Source organism: Pseudonaja textilis, chromosome 1 (genome assembly GCF_049901715.1).
Source record: "Pseudonaja textilis isolate UNSWEBS1 chromosome 1, rPseTex1.2, whole genome shotgun sequence".
In the NCBI taxonomy this organism is placed as follows: domain Eukaryota; kingdom Metazoa; phylum Chordata; class Lepidosauria; order Squamata; family Elapidae; genus Pseudonaja; species Pseudonaja textilis.
The window spans coordinates 26,796,274-26,814,124 of record NC_141990.1 but is presented as its reverse complement, the minus strand read 5'-3'; the positions used below and the strand labels follow the sequence as shown (position 1 = coordinate 26,814,124).

At 37.4% G+C, this 17,851-nt stretch overlaps 2 protein-coding genes across 5 annotated transcripts in view; one reads left to right on the top strand and one right to left on the bottom strand.

Annotated features, from left to right (window-relative positions):
• ADCY3 (adenylate cyclase 3) overlaps positions 1-2,448 on the top strand; it is a 69,459-nt gene extending 67,011 nt beyond the window's left edge. For all 4 annotated transcript variants that reach the window (XM_087929852.1, XM_026715944.2, XM_087929838.1 and 1 more), the window contains one exon: positions 935-2,448. In XM_087929852.1, the coding sequence (XP_087785978.1) occupies positions 935-1,117 (183 nt within the window). In that variant the 3' untranslated portion in view covers positions 1,118-2,448. The remainder of the gene's footprint in view (positions 1-934) is intronic.
• On the bottom strand, positions 2,379-17,821 carry CENPO (centromere protein O). Its single transcript, XM_026715949.2, has 7 exons — positions 17,711-17,821; positions 16,947-17,065; positions 15,054-15,223; positions 13,906-14,035; positions 13,402-13,661; positions 5,878-6,046; positions 2,379-4,855 (listed from the first exon to the last, which is right to left on the bottom strand). The coding sequence occupies exons 2-7, from the start codon at positions 16,969-16,971 to the stop codon at positions 4,716-4,718; spliced, it is 894 nt and encodes a 297-aa protein (XP_026571734.1). The 5' UTR covers positions 16,972-17,065; positions 17,711-17,821; the 3' UTR covers positions 2,379-4,715.
• Positions 17,822-17,851: the final 30 nt, after the last annotated feature.

The following is a 17,851-nucleotide window of genomic DNA, read 5'->3' as shown; positions in this document are numbered from 1 at the left end:
CTCAAAATGGTGGCAGTTAACTGTAATTATAGACACTTCTAACTCTAACCACATTAAAGCCAGATTTAATGACTACTGTATAGTAAGGGCAGAAAGGGTTAGAAACTGTGGCCATAGATGGAGACGGTAGGGTCAATATGCATAGCAGCATTGTATGGAACCTCATTATTTCTTATATATTAGGTTGCTCTGAAAAGGTACTAGAAACTTATTTAAAATGGTTTCTGAGTTCACCTCAATGCAGATTAATCTCAATGCAGATTAACAGAAGTCTATGTAAATCAGATCATGGACTTGGAGGCATTTTAAAAGAATTATATTCCAGTCACACTGAATGCCAGCAGACTTGGTGGCTTAACTACAATCTGATCTTAAGACACAGCAGCAGACAATCAATTGGGTTCACTCAGATATAATGGACTACACAACCATTATAATTCGCAACTGCTATAAACAGATAAGGAACTCCAAGATTCTCCAGAAGGTAGGTTGAAGACTATCAAAAAGGAAGGAAGCTCCTCTGTTAAAAATGGCAGTGTTACTGTCAGTTGTGTAGCATTTTAACAAAGTCCCAAGTAAAAAAAAGATATAATCTTCCCTCCTGAAAATCAGGAAGTGATTTCAGGTAAGTAACTAAAGTGATGAAACATAATTTAATAGAACCATATATTCTTAGAGTACATTTTCCTGGTTTTATGTGGCAATAAAGTGGTATTTATGGATATCTGTAGAATTTTACTTCTTCATTTATTTTCATTTTGATGTGGCTTGACATATCCTCATTCCACAATATAGCACAGCCTTTGTGGTCCATTTCTTTTGGGTCAGTTAAAGATGTGTAAAATATTGACTTAAAACCCAAAACAGTCTAAAAAGAAACATTTGGTTGATAAGCTGGTTTGATTATATCTGTGTATTCTCTCACCCTTTTTAGGTGGTGGAGGAAACCCACTTTATCTTGAAAGAGTATGGCTTCCGCTTTGTGCGTCGAGGGCACATTTTTGTCAAAGGCAAAGGTGACTTGCTGACCTATTTTATGAAAGGACGTGAAAAGCAAGATTCTATCATCAATGGTTCATGTGTGACTTTGCCTCATCAGGTGGTTGACAGTTCTTGAAGTTCTCACACTCTACATGCAGATAGCAGAAAAAAGCAGGTACCTCTGCAATGCCCAAAGACAAACTGCTTTCAGCACCTGCTGCTCTGGATGGGAGACTGATATATACATCACTGATAGATTTACAGGAAATCACCCCTTTGCTTGTTCCTTTCTTCTTGAACATTTATTATTTGTAAAGGGGCTCCCTTGCCATCAGTTTGCATTTGTCTCTTGGTATAGAAAGGGCAGTAGAAAAAGTTTCAATAGGAAGAATCCTGCCTTTTGCACAAATACGTGGCTTCTTGCACATTCAGAGGTAATAGAATTCTCACTGCAGCCTTGCTTGGCTAGATCACTTTGACTGCATTATCTTTTTAGTTCAAATGTGCAGTGGTTTTGATTTTCCATTGAGCCAAGCTCTGCATAGACTTCTTTTATAAAAGTAAATGCAAGTTCAGAATAGGTACTACAAATGGGCAGATGAACTGGGAACACTGCATAAAGTTCATACCTGGCTCACTTGGTTCAAATGGAGTTAATAATTGCCTAAAAGGAGACATATAACAGAAAGGAAAAAAAGAACACACGTGGAATTTTTTCACTGTGACAAGATGCTCTATTTTGAAGAGGGAAAGGGAGAGATCATTCAAGTATATGAAAGGTTATATATATGATAATATATATGATAACATATATCTTTATATTTTTAATGCATCAATTGTGAAAGTAAGGTGCCTCTTTCAGGCTGTGCCTTGCTTCCTTTTCTGCCCTCATCTTTGCTGATGCTTCAAAAGGAAGAGATTTATACAGCCTGAACCAAGGCTGTTTTATTAAAAGCCTTCATCTGATTATGTTGAAATAAAAAATATGTAATTTGTTTAGTTTCTCAAATAGATTCAGTTTGATTTTAAAATTGCTGTCTCTTGTTTTCTTTTGGGGAGAAAAAGGAGGTGTGTCATTTACTCTAAGGGGAATTTTGCATGGTTGGGTTGAATGCTAAATACCTTATGATTTCTGATTTCAGAGTGATGTCTAAGAGTGCCATTATGCTATTGGAATATTTAACTATAAGTCAAAAGAGGATAACTAGTCTGTTGATGCACCATTTTTGTCTGATTTAAACATAAACCAAAGAGCATATTTTGTATTGTTAAACACCGTGGACTTTTGTCTTAATGATGAATCTCAAATTAGCAAAGGCTCTGCTGGGGAGGGGCTATATGGTAAGGAGGGCTGCCCCGTTAAGAACCACAAACCCTGATTATTTGTTGGCTTTTCACATTTATTACAGATTAGGACTTCTTTTTTAAAAGTTGTATTGTATAATAAATAAAACATATACAAATATAGAATATATAAAGGAAATGTTATATCATTTCCCAATTTAATCTGTATTTAATTTGTGAAAATGTGATATCAAAGACAAGACTGAACAGCTTTCCTCACTTTTCTAATGTGTAATCTGTTTTGGGAACTTTGAATGAAAAACTGATACAACTGTGCCAGAGGGCTAAGTTCATCTTCTTGCAGCGTCTTCAGATATACAAAATCCACAGAGATAATCACACTAAATCAGATATTTATAAAATTCCATATAATTTCTCATTTCACACAGGTAAGTTAAATGTATTGTCCTATCCTCCTTTGCAGAGAATCAAGGAGAGTTGTGATTGAAGCAGGACAAGCCTAAAGAATTAGGGCCAGAGAATACTATTATATTTAGTTTTAAAAAATGTAAAGCAATGTTTTTAAAAATAGATGATGTTCATGCTAGAGAACAAAAGTCATCATAAAGTGAGATGAGGTGGGCAGAATTAAATCATTTATTCATGCTAATAAGGACCTTTGGTAGGAAAAGATGCAAAGCCAACAGGCTATCTTGCAGTCCTTGGCCTTATTTCAAAGTCTCTGGTCCGTCTGTTTCCCTGTGATCATTTAAATTAACTTTGCTTTCATAATTCTTGCTGTACATGCGTAGGTAGTCCTGGACATACAACCACAACAGAGCCTTAAATTTTCATTGCTAACCAATGCAGTTGTTAAGTGAGTTTTGCCCCGTTTTACAGTCTTTTGGCCAGTTGTAAGCCAATCATTGCAGTTGTTAAGTGAATCTGGCTTCCTCCATTGACTTTGTCAGAACCTTCTGGCTGAGAAGGTTACAAATGGTGATCAAATGATTCTGGGATAGTGCAACTGTCATAAATACATGCCAGTTGCTATGTGCTTGAATTTTGATCATGTGATTATGGGGATGTTTCAATGGTCATAAATGTGAAAAATGGTCATAAATCAGTTTTTTGAGTGCCATTGTAACTTCAAATGGTCACTGAATGAAAGGTTGTAAGTTGAGGACTACCTGTATGTAATTTGTCTTTGAATATACACATATATTCTAATAAATTTGTTTAATAAGCACAAAGCTTACACAGGTAGTCCTTGACTTACTATACCTGAGTTCAAAATTTTGGTTGCTAAGTGAAACAATTGTAAGTGAATTTTGCCCCATTTAAAGATCTTTCTTGCCCCAGTTGTTAAGGGAATCACTGCAGTGATTAACTTAGTAATATGATTTTTATGTGAATCTGGCTTTCCTCATGGACTTTACTTGTCGGAAGGTTCTAAAAGGTGATCACGTGATCCAGGGACACTGCAACTGTCATAAATATGAAGCAGCTGCCAAGCATCCAAATTTTGATCACATGGCCATGGGGGATGCTGTAATGGTCGTAAATATGAAAAACAGTCATAAGCCACTTTTTTTTCAGTGATGTAGTAACTTCAGTCACTAAACGAACTGTTGTAAGTCGAGGACTACCTGTATTAAATATTTCCTATAAAGGCCTAATTGCTTTTGCATTAGACAGCTATTCCACAGGTGACATTCAATCATTCTAAGCAAATTAGAGCTGTGATGGTGCAGTGGTTAGAACGCAGTATTGCATGCTAATTCTGCTGACTGTCAGCAGTTTGATCCTGACTGGTTCAAGGTTGACTCAGCTGTCAATCCTTCTGAGGTCAGTAAAATGAGGACCCAGATTATTGGGGGCCATATGCTGACTCTGTAAACTGCTTAGAGAGGCCTGTAAAGCACTGTGAAGTGGTATATAAGTCTAAGTGCTATTGCTATTATTTAATGAAACATACAAGAAACTGCTTTCTTACCACTGAAATCTACAGAATCAGAATTTCAACATCAAAACTAAGCAAAGCAGATAGTTATAATGTAAATGCTGCCACAAGGACAAATTTCTGGTCCCTTTCATGGGAAAAGGAAATGGGCTACATTTCCATAGGAAAGCAGTAAATACTTCAGAGACTAGAATATGTAAACTAAAAATGAAAATATGACCAATCTATCTTGTATTTACTTGAAAAAAGACTCAGCTAAAGGATATTATCTGCCAGATTTTTACTGGAACATGCTCTATCATCCTTCAGGTTGCTAATAGCATTTCAGCATTTAAAGTACTTTATTTTTAAACTAAACTAAATAACCCTTCATCAATTTTCTGGGCAGAACAATCTGTGTTACTGTGAGATCCCTCTTTGTCTTCCTACCTTAGTGGAATTTACAATGCAGCAACTCAGAGATAACATTTTTGCCACCAGATATAGACTAGGAAGATGTTCCGGCTGCAATAGGTTGATTCAGATTTTCAGCTGAGACTGTGATAGAAAGAAAGACATCTTGAAGAGGCTTCTCATAGAACAAAGCCAAATGAGCTGCTGCCATCTCGTCCACAGACACTGGTGCATCTTTTGAAGAAAAAAAGAGGACAAGAAGTTGCAGTATGGAAATCTTGCATTTATTTCTCTCTAGTTCTATTCTTTTGTGTGGTAGCTGATTTTTTTTTTCAATTAAAGTCATCGAACCCTGTCAGTAGAGACGAAGTTATATACTGAAACAAGACATGTACCTCTAATTGGGTACCCCCATAAATAAGTACCTCTAATACCTCTGTAATTTTTGAATGAAGTACATATCCACTGTAAAGGACTAGATCACATATTGCAAAATTAGAAGAAATTCTATTTGTGATATCAAGGATAAAATTGAGGGGTGAAATTTGTTGAAAACACACAGGCTGATTTTTAAGAATTTGGGACAAGAATTTTTCTTGGCAGTTTTGAACTCTTAGACATATAGAGACATTTATTTATAAATGGGAACTCTAAAAGAATATACTTAGAAACCTTTTGATAACCTGAACCAAATATTTCTGTTCAAAATTCTAGAAGTTACGGATATTGGGGGGAAATTTCATTACATGGCTGAAATTAATATATGCTTCACAAAGGGTACAAATTATAGTTAATGAGGTATTGACTAAACCCTGTGAAATACAGCAAGGAATAAGGCACGGGTGTCAACTTTTGCTGATTGGTTCAACCTCTTCCCAAGTAATTGGGCTAACATGCGTCTCAAGCACTTCCATAAGATCTCCCAAGCCAGAGTCCAACTGAGAGTGAAACCCAGCAACTTTATCCAACCAATACCTAGAATAATTCTCACAGCAGACCTGGTCTCCTGAAATGGAGGCATTAGCTGGCTATCTGTGGATATATTCTTTGCTATTTTTACTGCCACAAGCCCATATATACCTGCCCATATACACACACACACACACAACCATTGTCCATTTTGAATATGTAGCGGAAAGAAGTAACTTGAGAGTTCACAAGGTTGATACTTAAGTCACCAAGAACTGAGGTGAACTCAAATGATTCTTCACTTTAATAATCTCTTCCTTTATCAAATACAACCCATTACTGCTCACCTTTACATACAACAGTGACCTTGGTTGGGAGGGCATTCATGGGATTTCCATATATGATCTTTGCTATAAATGGAAAACTTCCATCTTCTGTGACACGGTAGTTAAATTCCAACTGATTATACAAAGAATTTCCTTTCACGCATCCTTCAAGAAAAACAGCAAAACGTTCCTGCAAAGAAGACAATAATGCACTTCATACTGAAGATCATTTTTGGAGGTTGTTTTCCAGGTGCTGTCCCAGATATAGTTTATAGTTACCAGAAAAAAAAAAGGGGGGGGTGCTTGTGTGTGAACGCCTTCTGAAATTTATCTGAAGATTTTTCTGAAACCTTGGTATTATTTTAAATCCAAACTGACTACAGATTTTTTTTTACTATTCCAGGCTTCCCAAAAGGTTTTAAAGGTTTGAAGTTTTTAAAGAAATTTACTACAATTTAAGACGCTGGTTATTTTTAAGATTTGTGCTTCTTCAGCCCTTTATCATTTGATTTTGATTCGTTCTTTTGCTGTTATAGTAGTTAGGAAGCTCTCATATAGTTTGTTAAAATTAGAATTAAAAGGAGAGCCTCTGTTCCAACTTGACAAAGGCAGGGATGCTTCTTTATTACTGAAACCTAGCCAAGGAATTTTTCAAACTAAAGGATAGATATAAACTTCTGCAATCACTTTCAGTTGGTTCTACAGCATATCTGTATCTAAACACTACTTTTTGTAAGACTACAGACATTATGCGTTGGCGCAAGCTATAGTGGTTCCCAACATGGGTGATGTGGAAATGAGGGAAATGGTTTTGTCTGCATTGAATATCATTGTGGAAATGATGTAAAGTGCCTCCAGAAGTTGTAAATGCTCCAACACCTGAAGTTTTAAAGAAGAGATGAGATAACCATTTGTCAGAAGTGGTGTAGGGTTTCCTGCCTAAGCAGGAAGACCTCCAGGTTTCCTTTCAACTCTGTTATTCTATATCAGTGATGGCTAATCTTTTCAGCTTGGTGTGTCGAAAATCGGGAAAAAGTGTAGCCTTCCTCGGGTTGTGTGTCACTTCAAGAAATATCAATAATTTGGTTTATGACGGACTGGGCTGGGGTGATCACACAGGGCTGTGAACCTCATCTCCCTGGTCTCAGGGCTGCAGGTGCAGGATGTGGGGATCGGAAGGCCACCTTACAGGGCTGTGAACCTCATGGATCTCCTTTCCTCCTATAGCGTTCCGGAGGTAATGAAACTGACAAACCTCAGTTTATGGCGGTTAAAACTGGTTCTCTGCTGCAAAGATCTTGCGGCAGCGGTGACACCACGCCTCCACGCAACAAGCAGTGAGCAGGGATTGGAGCAGAGCACAGGCAGCCTCTAAATGTGCAGGTTTTCCCCACACCAACAGGCGTGTCAGTCAAAGTGCCTCGGCGTGTCACGAGTGACATGCGTGTCATAGGTTAGCCATCACTGTTCTATATGTATGGGAAGTGGGGAAGGCAGCAAGGAATTAATGGAAAGAGACCCCAAAGGTGGGGTGGGGAGAGGGAAAAGAAAAAGCTTCCAAACTTCCAAAAAGTTTCCATATGACACTTGTATTACTATTCCCCTTTGATTACTAAGGTTCAGTGAAAAGGATGAGACTGACAACCCCTCATTCAGAAGCCCCACCTTTTTTTTAGCAAGTGGATTAAAAAGTTTTGCAGCGAAAAAAATATGAAAACCTTTGGGGTTTACTTACTGTACTTATGTACTTACTGTACATATATAAATTACATAGGCATAACTTCTTTACGTCTATTTTTTATTTTTTTCTGATGTTGAACTTGAAAGAAACAGAATAAATTTTGTGTCTTATAACCCTGTAATTCCAAGATTAAAATCTATCACATTCTGATGTTGCCAAATCAAAACTTTTTTAGCCTTTCGGACTTTTTTAGCCTTTTTAGCCTTGGACAACCTGTTTCTGATCACAAGAATCAACTTTATTTTACTCATCTTCTCAGGCTTTGAAGAAGAAAAAGCATTAAATCACACTACAAAGGATTTAAAATTTTTTTTTTTTAATGCAGTGATTTTACTAGAAAAAAGATTAAAATCTCTTAAGATTTGGCACGATCAGAACAAATTCTGTGGGGTCCTTGGGTGCTCTGTTGAGTTTGGTGTTGACTGATGTTAGCTAGTTTGGTAATGAAACATCTGCAAAAACCCCCATCAAGCTTAGAGAGCACCAAGGAAGTCACAGTTTAACCCTACAAATATTCTCTTTTATCAGTAGAAGTTCTCCCAGAAGTTCTCAGGATGCTGGTCATTTGAACAAAAACCTCTTTTCCTCTTTCTCTCTCTATCATCCTTCGAGAGAAGTTTACAAGCCAGAAGACCAGGATAAGTATATACATTTGTACTCCTATTACTTCTCTCCCCCACCCCACTCTCTCACTCATTCACTTTCTTAGGTTTTCATCAATAAGCAACATTTGCAAACCTTCCTGAAGTTTGCACTGCAGATCTCCTGAATTTTTTGCTTTGGAAGGGGTTTCCCATTTCAGTTTTTGTGTCATTCCTAGATTTTCATTTTTCCATTCCTTCTCAAAAGCTGCTCAATCTGGCCCTTTGGTATTCTCATTTCTATAGCCACCTCATTTTGCTAGAATAGTTAGAAATGCACATCTAATAGAAATGCTAAGGATATAGTTTTTCAGCCAAAAATATCTCAAAATACAAGCACTATTTTCACTGCATCTTGCTACATTACTGCATTTTTATGTTTATTGTATTTCATGTAAGATTTGCTTTCCCTTGACTATCATCTTCACTTTAACGTGCAATTTGAAATACAAATAGAAACACATCAAATGTCAGAGGAATAATGTTCTCTCATCTTTTGGCCTAATTGTGGCAGAAGGCACTTTAAAAAAAAAAAAAAGAAACACCCATACTAAAAACCATGTGAATCTAATCTAGTATAGTATTCATCCTTTTTGTTGTTGCAAGGATTGAATTATAACTACTACACTGCTCCAAAAATTAAAGGGAACACTTAAACAACACAATGTAACTCCAAGTCAAACACACTTCTGTGAAATCAAACTGTCCACTTAGGTAGCAACACTGATTGACAATCAATTGACATTCTGTTGTGCAAATGGAATAGACAACAGGTGGAAAGCAGAGGCAGTTAGCAAGACATCCCCAATAAAGGAGTGGTTCTGCACGTGGGGACCACAGACCACTTCTCAGTTCCTATGCTTTCTGGCTGATGGTTGGGTCACTTTTGAATGCTGGAGGTGCTTTCACTCTAGTGGTAGCATGAGACGGAGTCTACAACCCACACAAGTGGCTCAGGTAGTGCAGCTCATCCAGGATGGCACATCATGGTGAGCTGTGGCGAGAAGGTTTGCTGTGTCTGTCAATGTAGTGTCCAGAGTATGGAGGCGATACCAGGAGACAGGCCAGTACACCAGGAGACGTGGAGGAGGCCGTAGGAGGGCAACAACCCAGCATCAGGACCGCTACCTCCGCCTTTGTGCAAGGAGAGACAGGAGGAGCACTGCCAGAGCCCTGCAAAATGACCTCCAGCAGGCCACAAATGTGCATGTGGCTGCTCAAACAGTCAGAAACAGACTCCATGAGGGTGGTGCAAGGGCCCAACGTCCACAGCTGGGGGTTGTGCTTTCAGCCCAACACTGTGCAGGACATTTGGCATTTGCCAGAGAACACCAAGATTGGCAAATTTGCCACTGGTGCCCTGTGCTCTTCACAGATGAAAGCAGATTCACACTGAGCACATGTGACATGACAGGGTCTGGAGACACCATGGAGAACGTTCTGCTGCCTGCAACATCCTCCAGCATGACCGGTTTAGCAGTGGGTCAGTAATGGTGTGGGGTGGCATTTCTTTAGGGGGCTGCACAGCCCTCCATGTGCTCACCAGACGTAGCCTGACTGCCATTAGGTGCTGAGATGAGATCCTCAGACCCCTTGTGAGACCATATGCTGGTGCGGTTGGCCCTGGGTTCCTCCTAATGCAAGACAATGCTAGACCTCATGTGGCTGGAGTGTGTCAGCAGTTCCTGCAAGACAAAGGCATTGATGCTATGGACTGGCCCGCCCGTTCCCCAGACCTGAATTCAATTGAGCACATCTGGGACATCATGTCTCGCTCCATCCACCACCGTCACGTTGAACCACAGACTGTCCAGGAGTTGGGGAATGCTTTAGTCCAGGTGTGGGAGGAGATCCATCAGGAGACCATCTGCCACCTCATCAGGAGCATGCCCAGGCGTTGTAAGGAGGTAATACAGGCACGTGGAGGCCACACACATTACTGAGCCTCATTTTGACTTGTTTTAAGGACATTACATCAAAGTTGGATCAGCCTGCAGTGTTTTTTTCCACTTTAATTTTGAGTGTAACTCCAAATCCAGACCTCCATGGGTTGCTAAATTTGATTTCCATTGATAATTTTATTGTGATTTTGTTGTCAGCACATTCAACTATGTAATGAACAAAGTATTTAATAAGAATATTTCTTTCATTCAGATCTAGGATGTCTTATTTTTGTGTTCCCTTCATTTTTTTGAGCAGTGTATTTTAGTGTCTAGACAAAGATACTGCTTTGCTGAAGTCCACCCAGTGGCCAGTTTACATAACTGCTGCTCAAAAATTTACATAAAGCATAGACTCACAGGGCTGGAAAAGACCTTCAATGTCTTCTAGTCCAATCTTTTGCTCAGGGCAAGAGAACTTATACCATCCTAGACAAATGGTTTCCCCATCTTTTCTTGAAAATCTCCAGCAATGGAGCACCCACAACTCTGGGAGGCTGGACAGTATGATTTTCATAAGGTTTGTACAAAGCTAGCGCACTACATTTTAAATATTGGGGACCAGATTCAGTGGCAGTTGTAGTTGGCCATGTCAAGGGAAAAGCTGTTTCTTATGGCAAGTAGTTAGAACCAGGATGCTGTCAAGTCTTTCATAATGCCCCAAAGGCTGTTTTTGTTTATAAGGTACTGGACCAGAATGTTGCATGAATCTGTCTCAAGTATATGCTTGGGGTTAACTGTCCCCAGTGCAATGTTTTTATTGATATGTTAGTTTGTATTTTGATGTTTTAGCCCTGTGTAAGCCTCTCATCATCATCAGTCTAGTTGCTTTAAAAAAAGGAATGAATCCTTAGCTTCCCATGTTAGCTATTGCTCAATGTTCACATCAATAACAAATAGAAAAGCCAGTTATCTGGTCAAAACGGATGCAAAATGGATATATAGAAGTATATACAGAACTATATATTGATGAAAAAGAATTCTATACTTGCAAAAAGGCATCTGCTTCAAAATACTGGTAGTCCTCGACTTACAATCATTTGTTTAGTGACCATTCAAAATTACAATGGCATTGAAAAAAGTGACATGAACAGTTTTCACACTTATGGCCATTGCAACATCCTCGTGGTCACGTGATCAAAATTTAGATACTTGGCATGATGGTTGCAGTGTCCTGGGATCATGTGGTCCCTTTTTGCGACCTGACAAGCAAAGTCAATGAGGAAGCCAGATCCACTTAACAACCATGTTAAGAACTTAACAAAGGCAGTGATTCACTTAACAGCTGTGGCAAGAAAGGTTGTTAAGAACTATCTTACTTAGCAATGGAAATTTTGGGCTCAATTGTGGTCATAAGTCAAGGACTACCTATATGCTGTTGCAAAAAAAGAGGCAGATAGGTTTAGACAATTTTGTAAAAGTGCAAATTGATGTAGAACTGGAACAAAATAAACTATAGGTATAAAAATAAGATTAAACAGATTTGTCTTTTCCTGTATATAACTGAAAACTAAGATATACCAAGAGAAAAATAAATCTGACACCAGAAGAAGTAACTAAAAGTATTTTATCTATGCTATAATTCGGGGGTATCAAACAGGCGGCCTGCGGGCCAGATGCGTCACGCAGGGGCCATGCCCACCCCAGCTCTGCAAATGGGAAAACATTGAGAAACATCACGTGACGGCAATGTGACGTGGCGAGTTTGATGCCTGTGTTACACTTGATGCGGCCATTTAGATAGGCCATAATAGTAGCTTTTACAGTTTAAATTATTTTATTAATTTTAAAATTATTTTTTCCATTTTAAATTTTATTTTAAATTATTAGCTATAGTAATGTCCATTGAATCAATCCAAAAGAAAATGATTCTATCGCCTTCCAAATGGGGCTATAAATTTATGATAGTTAAACAATTTCTCACTAAAAATCTTGACCTACCAGCTTTCTATTTAAAGGGCTGAGATAAAAATGCAACCTAGGGAACTTAAAATATATCTTACTCTCTCTCTCTTGCATTAATGATGCATATGGTAGCCTGGATTTTTCCAAAACGCTCTTAAATAAACAGTGCTTGAAGATGATGCATTGAGTATGCAGTTGCATATTTGTAGTGACAATTCCAGATGTCATCTCATTCCCATATTCAAACAGATGCACTGTTATTTTTATTACTGAAGAACTAAGATGGCAAGACAAACTATGGTTATAGGCGCCCCTATAAGTAATCTGGACCAAAGCTATGCAAATGTCACGTAGAACTTGGAATTGACTCTCAAGAGCAACCAACAATCAACTGCTTCAAAATGATAGGATGTGAAACCTCCAGAAAACACTATTGTTGACCCATAGTATTATCACATTTTCGGTTATTTGCAGCTTCCAGACCTTCTTCAATTACCCCCCCAAAAGAATTCTGCAGCAATTCAATATTGAGATTACCAGCACTAACATCACTGAAATAAAGTCATCTCTTTCTGGAATGGATGCAGCTTGTTTATTAGCTGAGGCACAGCTCTGTCCAGAATCCGTTTTAGGTGTTCTACTACAACCAGCCTTTTGTAACAGAGGTTCTCAGGACAAAGCAGGGTTATTTTGACATAGCGGTAACTTTAACTTCATACATTATTTTCTTTAGGTCTTTAGAGAATGCTAAATAACAGGAGATTAAAACTGAATTTTGCAAAATTCACTAAGACAGTTCCCAAAATGCCAAATAGTATTCATGTGATGCCACTTCTAATATTGATCAGATAGATTACTACTTTTTCTAATGCTATGAAACAAGTTATTGTTGTGTATCTTTTTTATGCAGACCTTTTAATAGAATATTTATGCTACTAATTTGTTAGTTTTAAATGAGAGCAAATTTATAATTGTTCAAGATTCTAACTTCATAATTCATCAATATATGATTAGATAAGAATCCTTATTTCAGTTATTTCAATTGACCCCTTTATATTTAGAAAATCACTGGTTCAAATTAATCCAAATTATTTGCTTGGGTCTTCTGCCCTTGTCCAGTTTAAAATATGGTCATTACTACTTGCTGACTAAAAGTGAGGCAGCCGTAACCACATGGCAGAATAACTCCAAGACTGTATTAGCTACACACAGTCCAGCACCCTCCATGAAACTTCCTTTGAGAAAAGATAAATCAATGCTATTAGCAAAATGTTTCTTGTATCACACATGTTCAGAAGGACACCATTTTCCCCCTTACCTGTAGTTGATCTACCTGGAATTTCCTTCTAGCATAAGCATTCAGATGATCTGAAAGTACGGACAGGAAGCACTTGATATCTTTCTGCAAATGCTCATGAGCTATTTGCTCCAGTGGTATGAAAACTGGGATTGAATGGTGTTGAATCCGGAGTGGCTGCTGTATAAGGATGTCTAAATAATAGGAATCTAGGTAAGTTCCTTCAAAGGCAGTGCTGATGCAAAAGGAGACTCCTTGCTCTGTCAATTTTCCACTTAGGCCTAGAAAGAATTATCAGAATTTCAAAGCTGGGTTGATAAGCTAATATATCTGTCTACTGCTAAATAAAATGTAAATCCCCACTCAAGTTCAGCATGACTCCTGGTGTCTACATAAACAGTTTTCTTAACAATGTTGTACAAGTGGCTTGCCACTTTGTTCTTCAGAATGGTTTTCAACTTCCCAATCTAGTCAGGCCACTGACTAGCCTAAGAACAGAATCTTATCAACATGTGACAAAAGTACCTGTCAGACGAAAAAGTTCTAGCAGACCCTTGGCATTCTCTATCTTCCGTTCTAAGATGGCCTGTTGGCTTTTCGCTGTAGCCTTAGAAACTGGCAAACTGTTTTTCATAGCATCTTTGCCTGGAGTGGACTACAAAAGAACAGGAGAGTTACAGCTCAATGATTATAGCTTGTTAAGTCTATATTGCCCAGAAACACCCATTACTTCTACTAAAAGGAAGTTTTAAGGAAAATGTGTTCAGAACCATGTTCCTTCCAATATTTGACAGGCTGTGTGACAGTAAAAAAATGTTCTGTACAACTTTTCCTAAGCCAAGTACAAATTCATACACTACATGACAATGATACAAGTAAATTAATTGTAATTCATTGCTCAAAAGGATAACACATGTTTTCCTTGTCTAAAAAAAGAGAGTTGCAGTGTAATTTCCATTTTATCTGATTAATGTAACCATTGGACAACTTTTTGTTCAGTTATCTGATTTCCCAGGATTTATCATAAAGTACATTTTTAATTATAATTACAAGGAGATATCCACCAATGGCAACAAATGTATTATGCATTAATGGGCAATGAATTTAGAGAGTATAGCACAAAGCCTACACATTATTACACACTGATTCAGTTACTAGCTACCCCAATTTCCCCCTAGTGTGGCGCACAACCCACACCACATGGCTTATTTATACTGTAGTTCAATGTACTATGAAAAATGAGAAATATAGCTAATTAAGCAAAATACAATTACTGATAAATAAGGATACCACATTAACACAATATAAGAATTTCAAGTCAGAAACAGAAATCACAATGCCTCAAGAAATAAGGCATTTATAGAAACAATACCTACACCCACCTCTTTTACAGAATTGGATTAATATAACTGAATTATCAAATATTCTCCTTTATTGGAACTGAATTATCAGACTAGAAATGTTTAGAAAATTGTTTAATATGTGCTCATTTTCCTTGGAGTTTTATATCATTTAAAAGCTGTTTTGACTTCTGTTAAAGTTCAAGTTATATAATTTTATCCTTTTAGACAAAACTTTGCTTAGTAATTCAGCTTCATGATTTATATTCTGCCAGCCCTTAAACAAGAATCCAGCCTATGTTGTCTTTATGTCAACATATACTTCACACTCACCTGTGACTGACAAACATTTAGTTTGGTTTTCAACTCATCTCTTTGGTTTCTCAGCTCCTGGATCTTCATTTTCATCTTCAATATCTTCTCCTCATGTTCCCTTATTTTCTCTTGTTTCAGTGCTACATTGTGGGCAGAAGCCTCCAACGTTTCCAAATGAGATAATGTACCTGCAAAGAATATGTACAGGCAAAGAAAACAAACAAAACTTTAATATAAGAATCATACCCAATCATCTTCACAAACAGAAATAAAGTGGCGTAGAGTCATTAATTGAAATGGGTGCTATAGAAACTGAACAAATAAACACATACACTTGTAGTCAAAAATCTACTATTTTCAATTAATTCAAGAAATTACTTCTTGAAAATTTTCTAGATTCAAGTGTGTGTTATTTGTGTGCAGGAGTTGCTAATTATCTGAGAACTACAAGATAATCAGCCAAACCATAAAGAATACAATGGAGACAGTTTTGAACATTGTCAATATCTGAAATGCAAAATCTGTTCCAAGACATATTCTTACAATAACCACTTTACTCTTCACAACACTCAATCTAGTGTGAAATAATGAATACACTTGCAAGAGGAAAACCTTGGGTCAATCAAATACCTAAATTTAGGGGAAATCTTCCATATATATATTCTTATTTGCTGATTATAAACAGAGGCTCCAAGACATCTCCCCAGGAGGGACTTTTAGTAAGATTAAAGGCACCATTCCATACATTGGCTTCAAGCCTACAATAAGCCTAAGAATGGTTCACAGAAGAAAAGTTTCCTATCTTTTCATCTTCCTGCTATTGGCTTCAGAATAATGTAACAGCAAAGTTTGAAGGGACCTTGGAGATATTCTAGTCCACCCCCTGCTCGGACAGAAGCCCTATACCATTCCAGACAAATATTCAAATGTTCTCTAGAAAGCTTGGGGAACAGAACATGCTTCTGGAGGAGAGAACCATGGCAAATCAAAACTTGATTTGTAAGCTAACTACAGAACTACTTTTCTTTATACCACCATCCTATACAATATACACTATTATGCCTTCAGCTTAATTCCATTATATAAGAGGAGTGACCCTGCTGAATAAGCTTTCCAGTAAGAGGAAAATAGGATATATAACTTTCATGAGTTTCCTTAACAATTTAATTTAGCTTCTAGGCCATCCAATATTAGGAATAGAAAGTATTATGACAATCTTCAATGGTACTTCACTCCATAAAGGGCTTTTTCTGTAATGATGCTCACATGTGATTTCTTGCTAAAAATATTAACACGGTAGTCTTCTTGTGATCTCCCAGGTGACAGGCAAAATTATCTTCTTCTCATGAAGATTTTATAAAATTTATTTAACTGCCTTTATGGAATTGATTCACTGTATCAAGTATATTACATGTAATTATGTATATATTTATAATTATATATAATTTAAATATATTTAAATTTTCTGAAAACTTCTAAAGTAGTGCACAAGTCAAAGCAGTAAGCAGATGAATATTTTATAAATGAAAATATCTTTTATAAAGTACAATAAAAATATTGAACTTATTTGTTTCTTGTCTTGATGTTTATATGTAGACATGTTTTTATGTCTGTTTGGGATTTAAAACAAGTTATAATTCTAGATGTTAGACAGGCAGTGTATTAATTTAAGACATAATTATAGTTAGACAATTGCCCAAATCTTCAGAATTTCTTCAGCTAATCAGAGTAAAGAATCAGCTACATTGGCTTTTTAATTGTTCAGTATAAATTACCAGACTACAGCATTAATTCGATCTTCCATTCTGATAAGCAGCACTTTATAGAAAAGCCAGTGAATACTGTAAGGGTGTCTATCTCACGTCCTTTAAACATTTTTAACTAGAACAGAGTATTTGCCTGTTAACTTACCATTTGAAAAGGAAATTTTGTCCATTTTTTACTTTCAATTCCTTTTTAAAAAAGTCAAAATAATAATCCCACAAGATTTTCTTCTCTGGTTCTAGAAGGGGGACAACTTCCCCAGGTTCCTGCAGAATTTTAACAGAAAGAATGGCTTAATGAATTTCAATAATGAAACGTTAAATTCTGGAAGAAAATTAATCATTTTCAGAAGAAAAAAAAACCCCATGATTTAAACAGCTAGGTTGCTTTACATGATTTACTACCTAACTCAGTCGGTGCCTAGTCTTTTTTTAAATATCAACACCAGTATAACCATATCGGTCCATTTCCCCATTGCCACCCAAATGCACTGCATTATAATCCCCACCACCCTTAGCCAGAAGAATTGTTGAAAATAACCGGCATTACAGTTCAATTCAGAAATCAACACGTTTGGAAGCCTGGCTGTTTCTCATTATATTTTATACTTATTTAAATTCCTAGTTTAAGCACCTCATTTAAGGAAAAGGCAGCAAGGAACCTGCCGACACTCTTTAAGAATTGTGAAAATAGAGCGAAACCAGGGAGCCTGGAAATTATTTTCGGGAATTGTGTGGCGAATGAACGTAAGCTGTTCCCATCACCGATTCGCTTTGGTTTCTGTGTCTCCTTTTAAAGCTGCTGAGACGATCGGACTGGCCAGCCCGGGCTCTATCTGTTCCTCACGGGAGAGAAATTCATGAGGCAGGTCTACCTGCCTACCTGCCTGGCGGGCCTAATTAAAAACTCACTATGGTCGCCTCAAATGGATTCAAAACTCCCGCCGCCTAGCAACGACACACCGCACTCGGAAGTACGTCATCCGGACACCGGAGCGAGACTTTTCCTTCTTCCCGAAATGACTCGCGAGTGAGCCCTCCTGCCTCATGCCG

What these genes read in the sequence shown, in the direction of transcription:
- CENPO (XM_026715949.2), bottom strand. Translation starts at nt 16,971, where the DNA reads ATGGACAAAATTTCCTTTTCAAATG. An exon ending in AGAACTTTTTCGTCTGACAG is followed by an intron (nt 13,662 to 13,905) that starts GTACTTTTGTCA and finishes AATTCTTTCTAG; the next exon opens with GCCTAAGTGGAAAATTGACA. An exon ending in TCCAGGTAGATCAACTACAG is followed by an intron (nt 6,047 to 13,401) that starts GTAAGGGGGAAA and finishes TCTTCTTTGCAG; the next exon opens with GAACGTTTTGCTGTTTTTCT.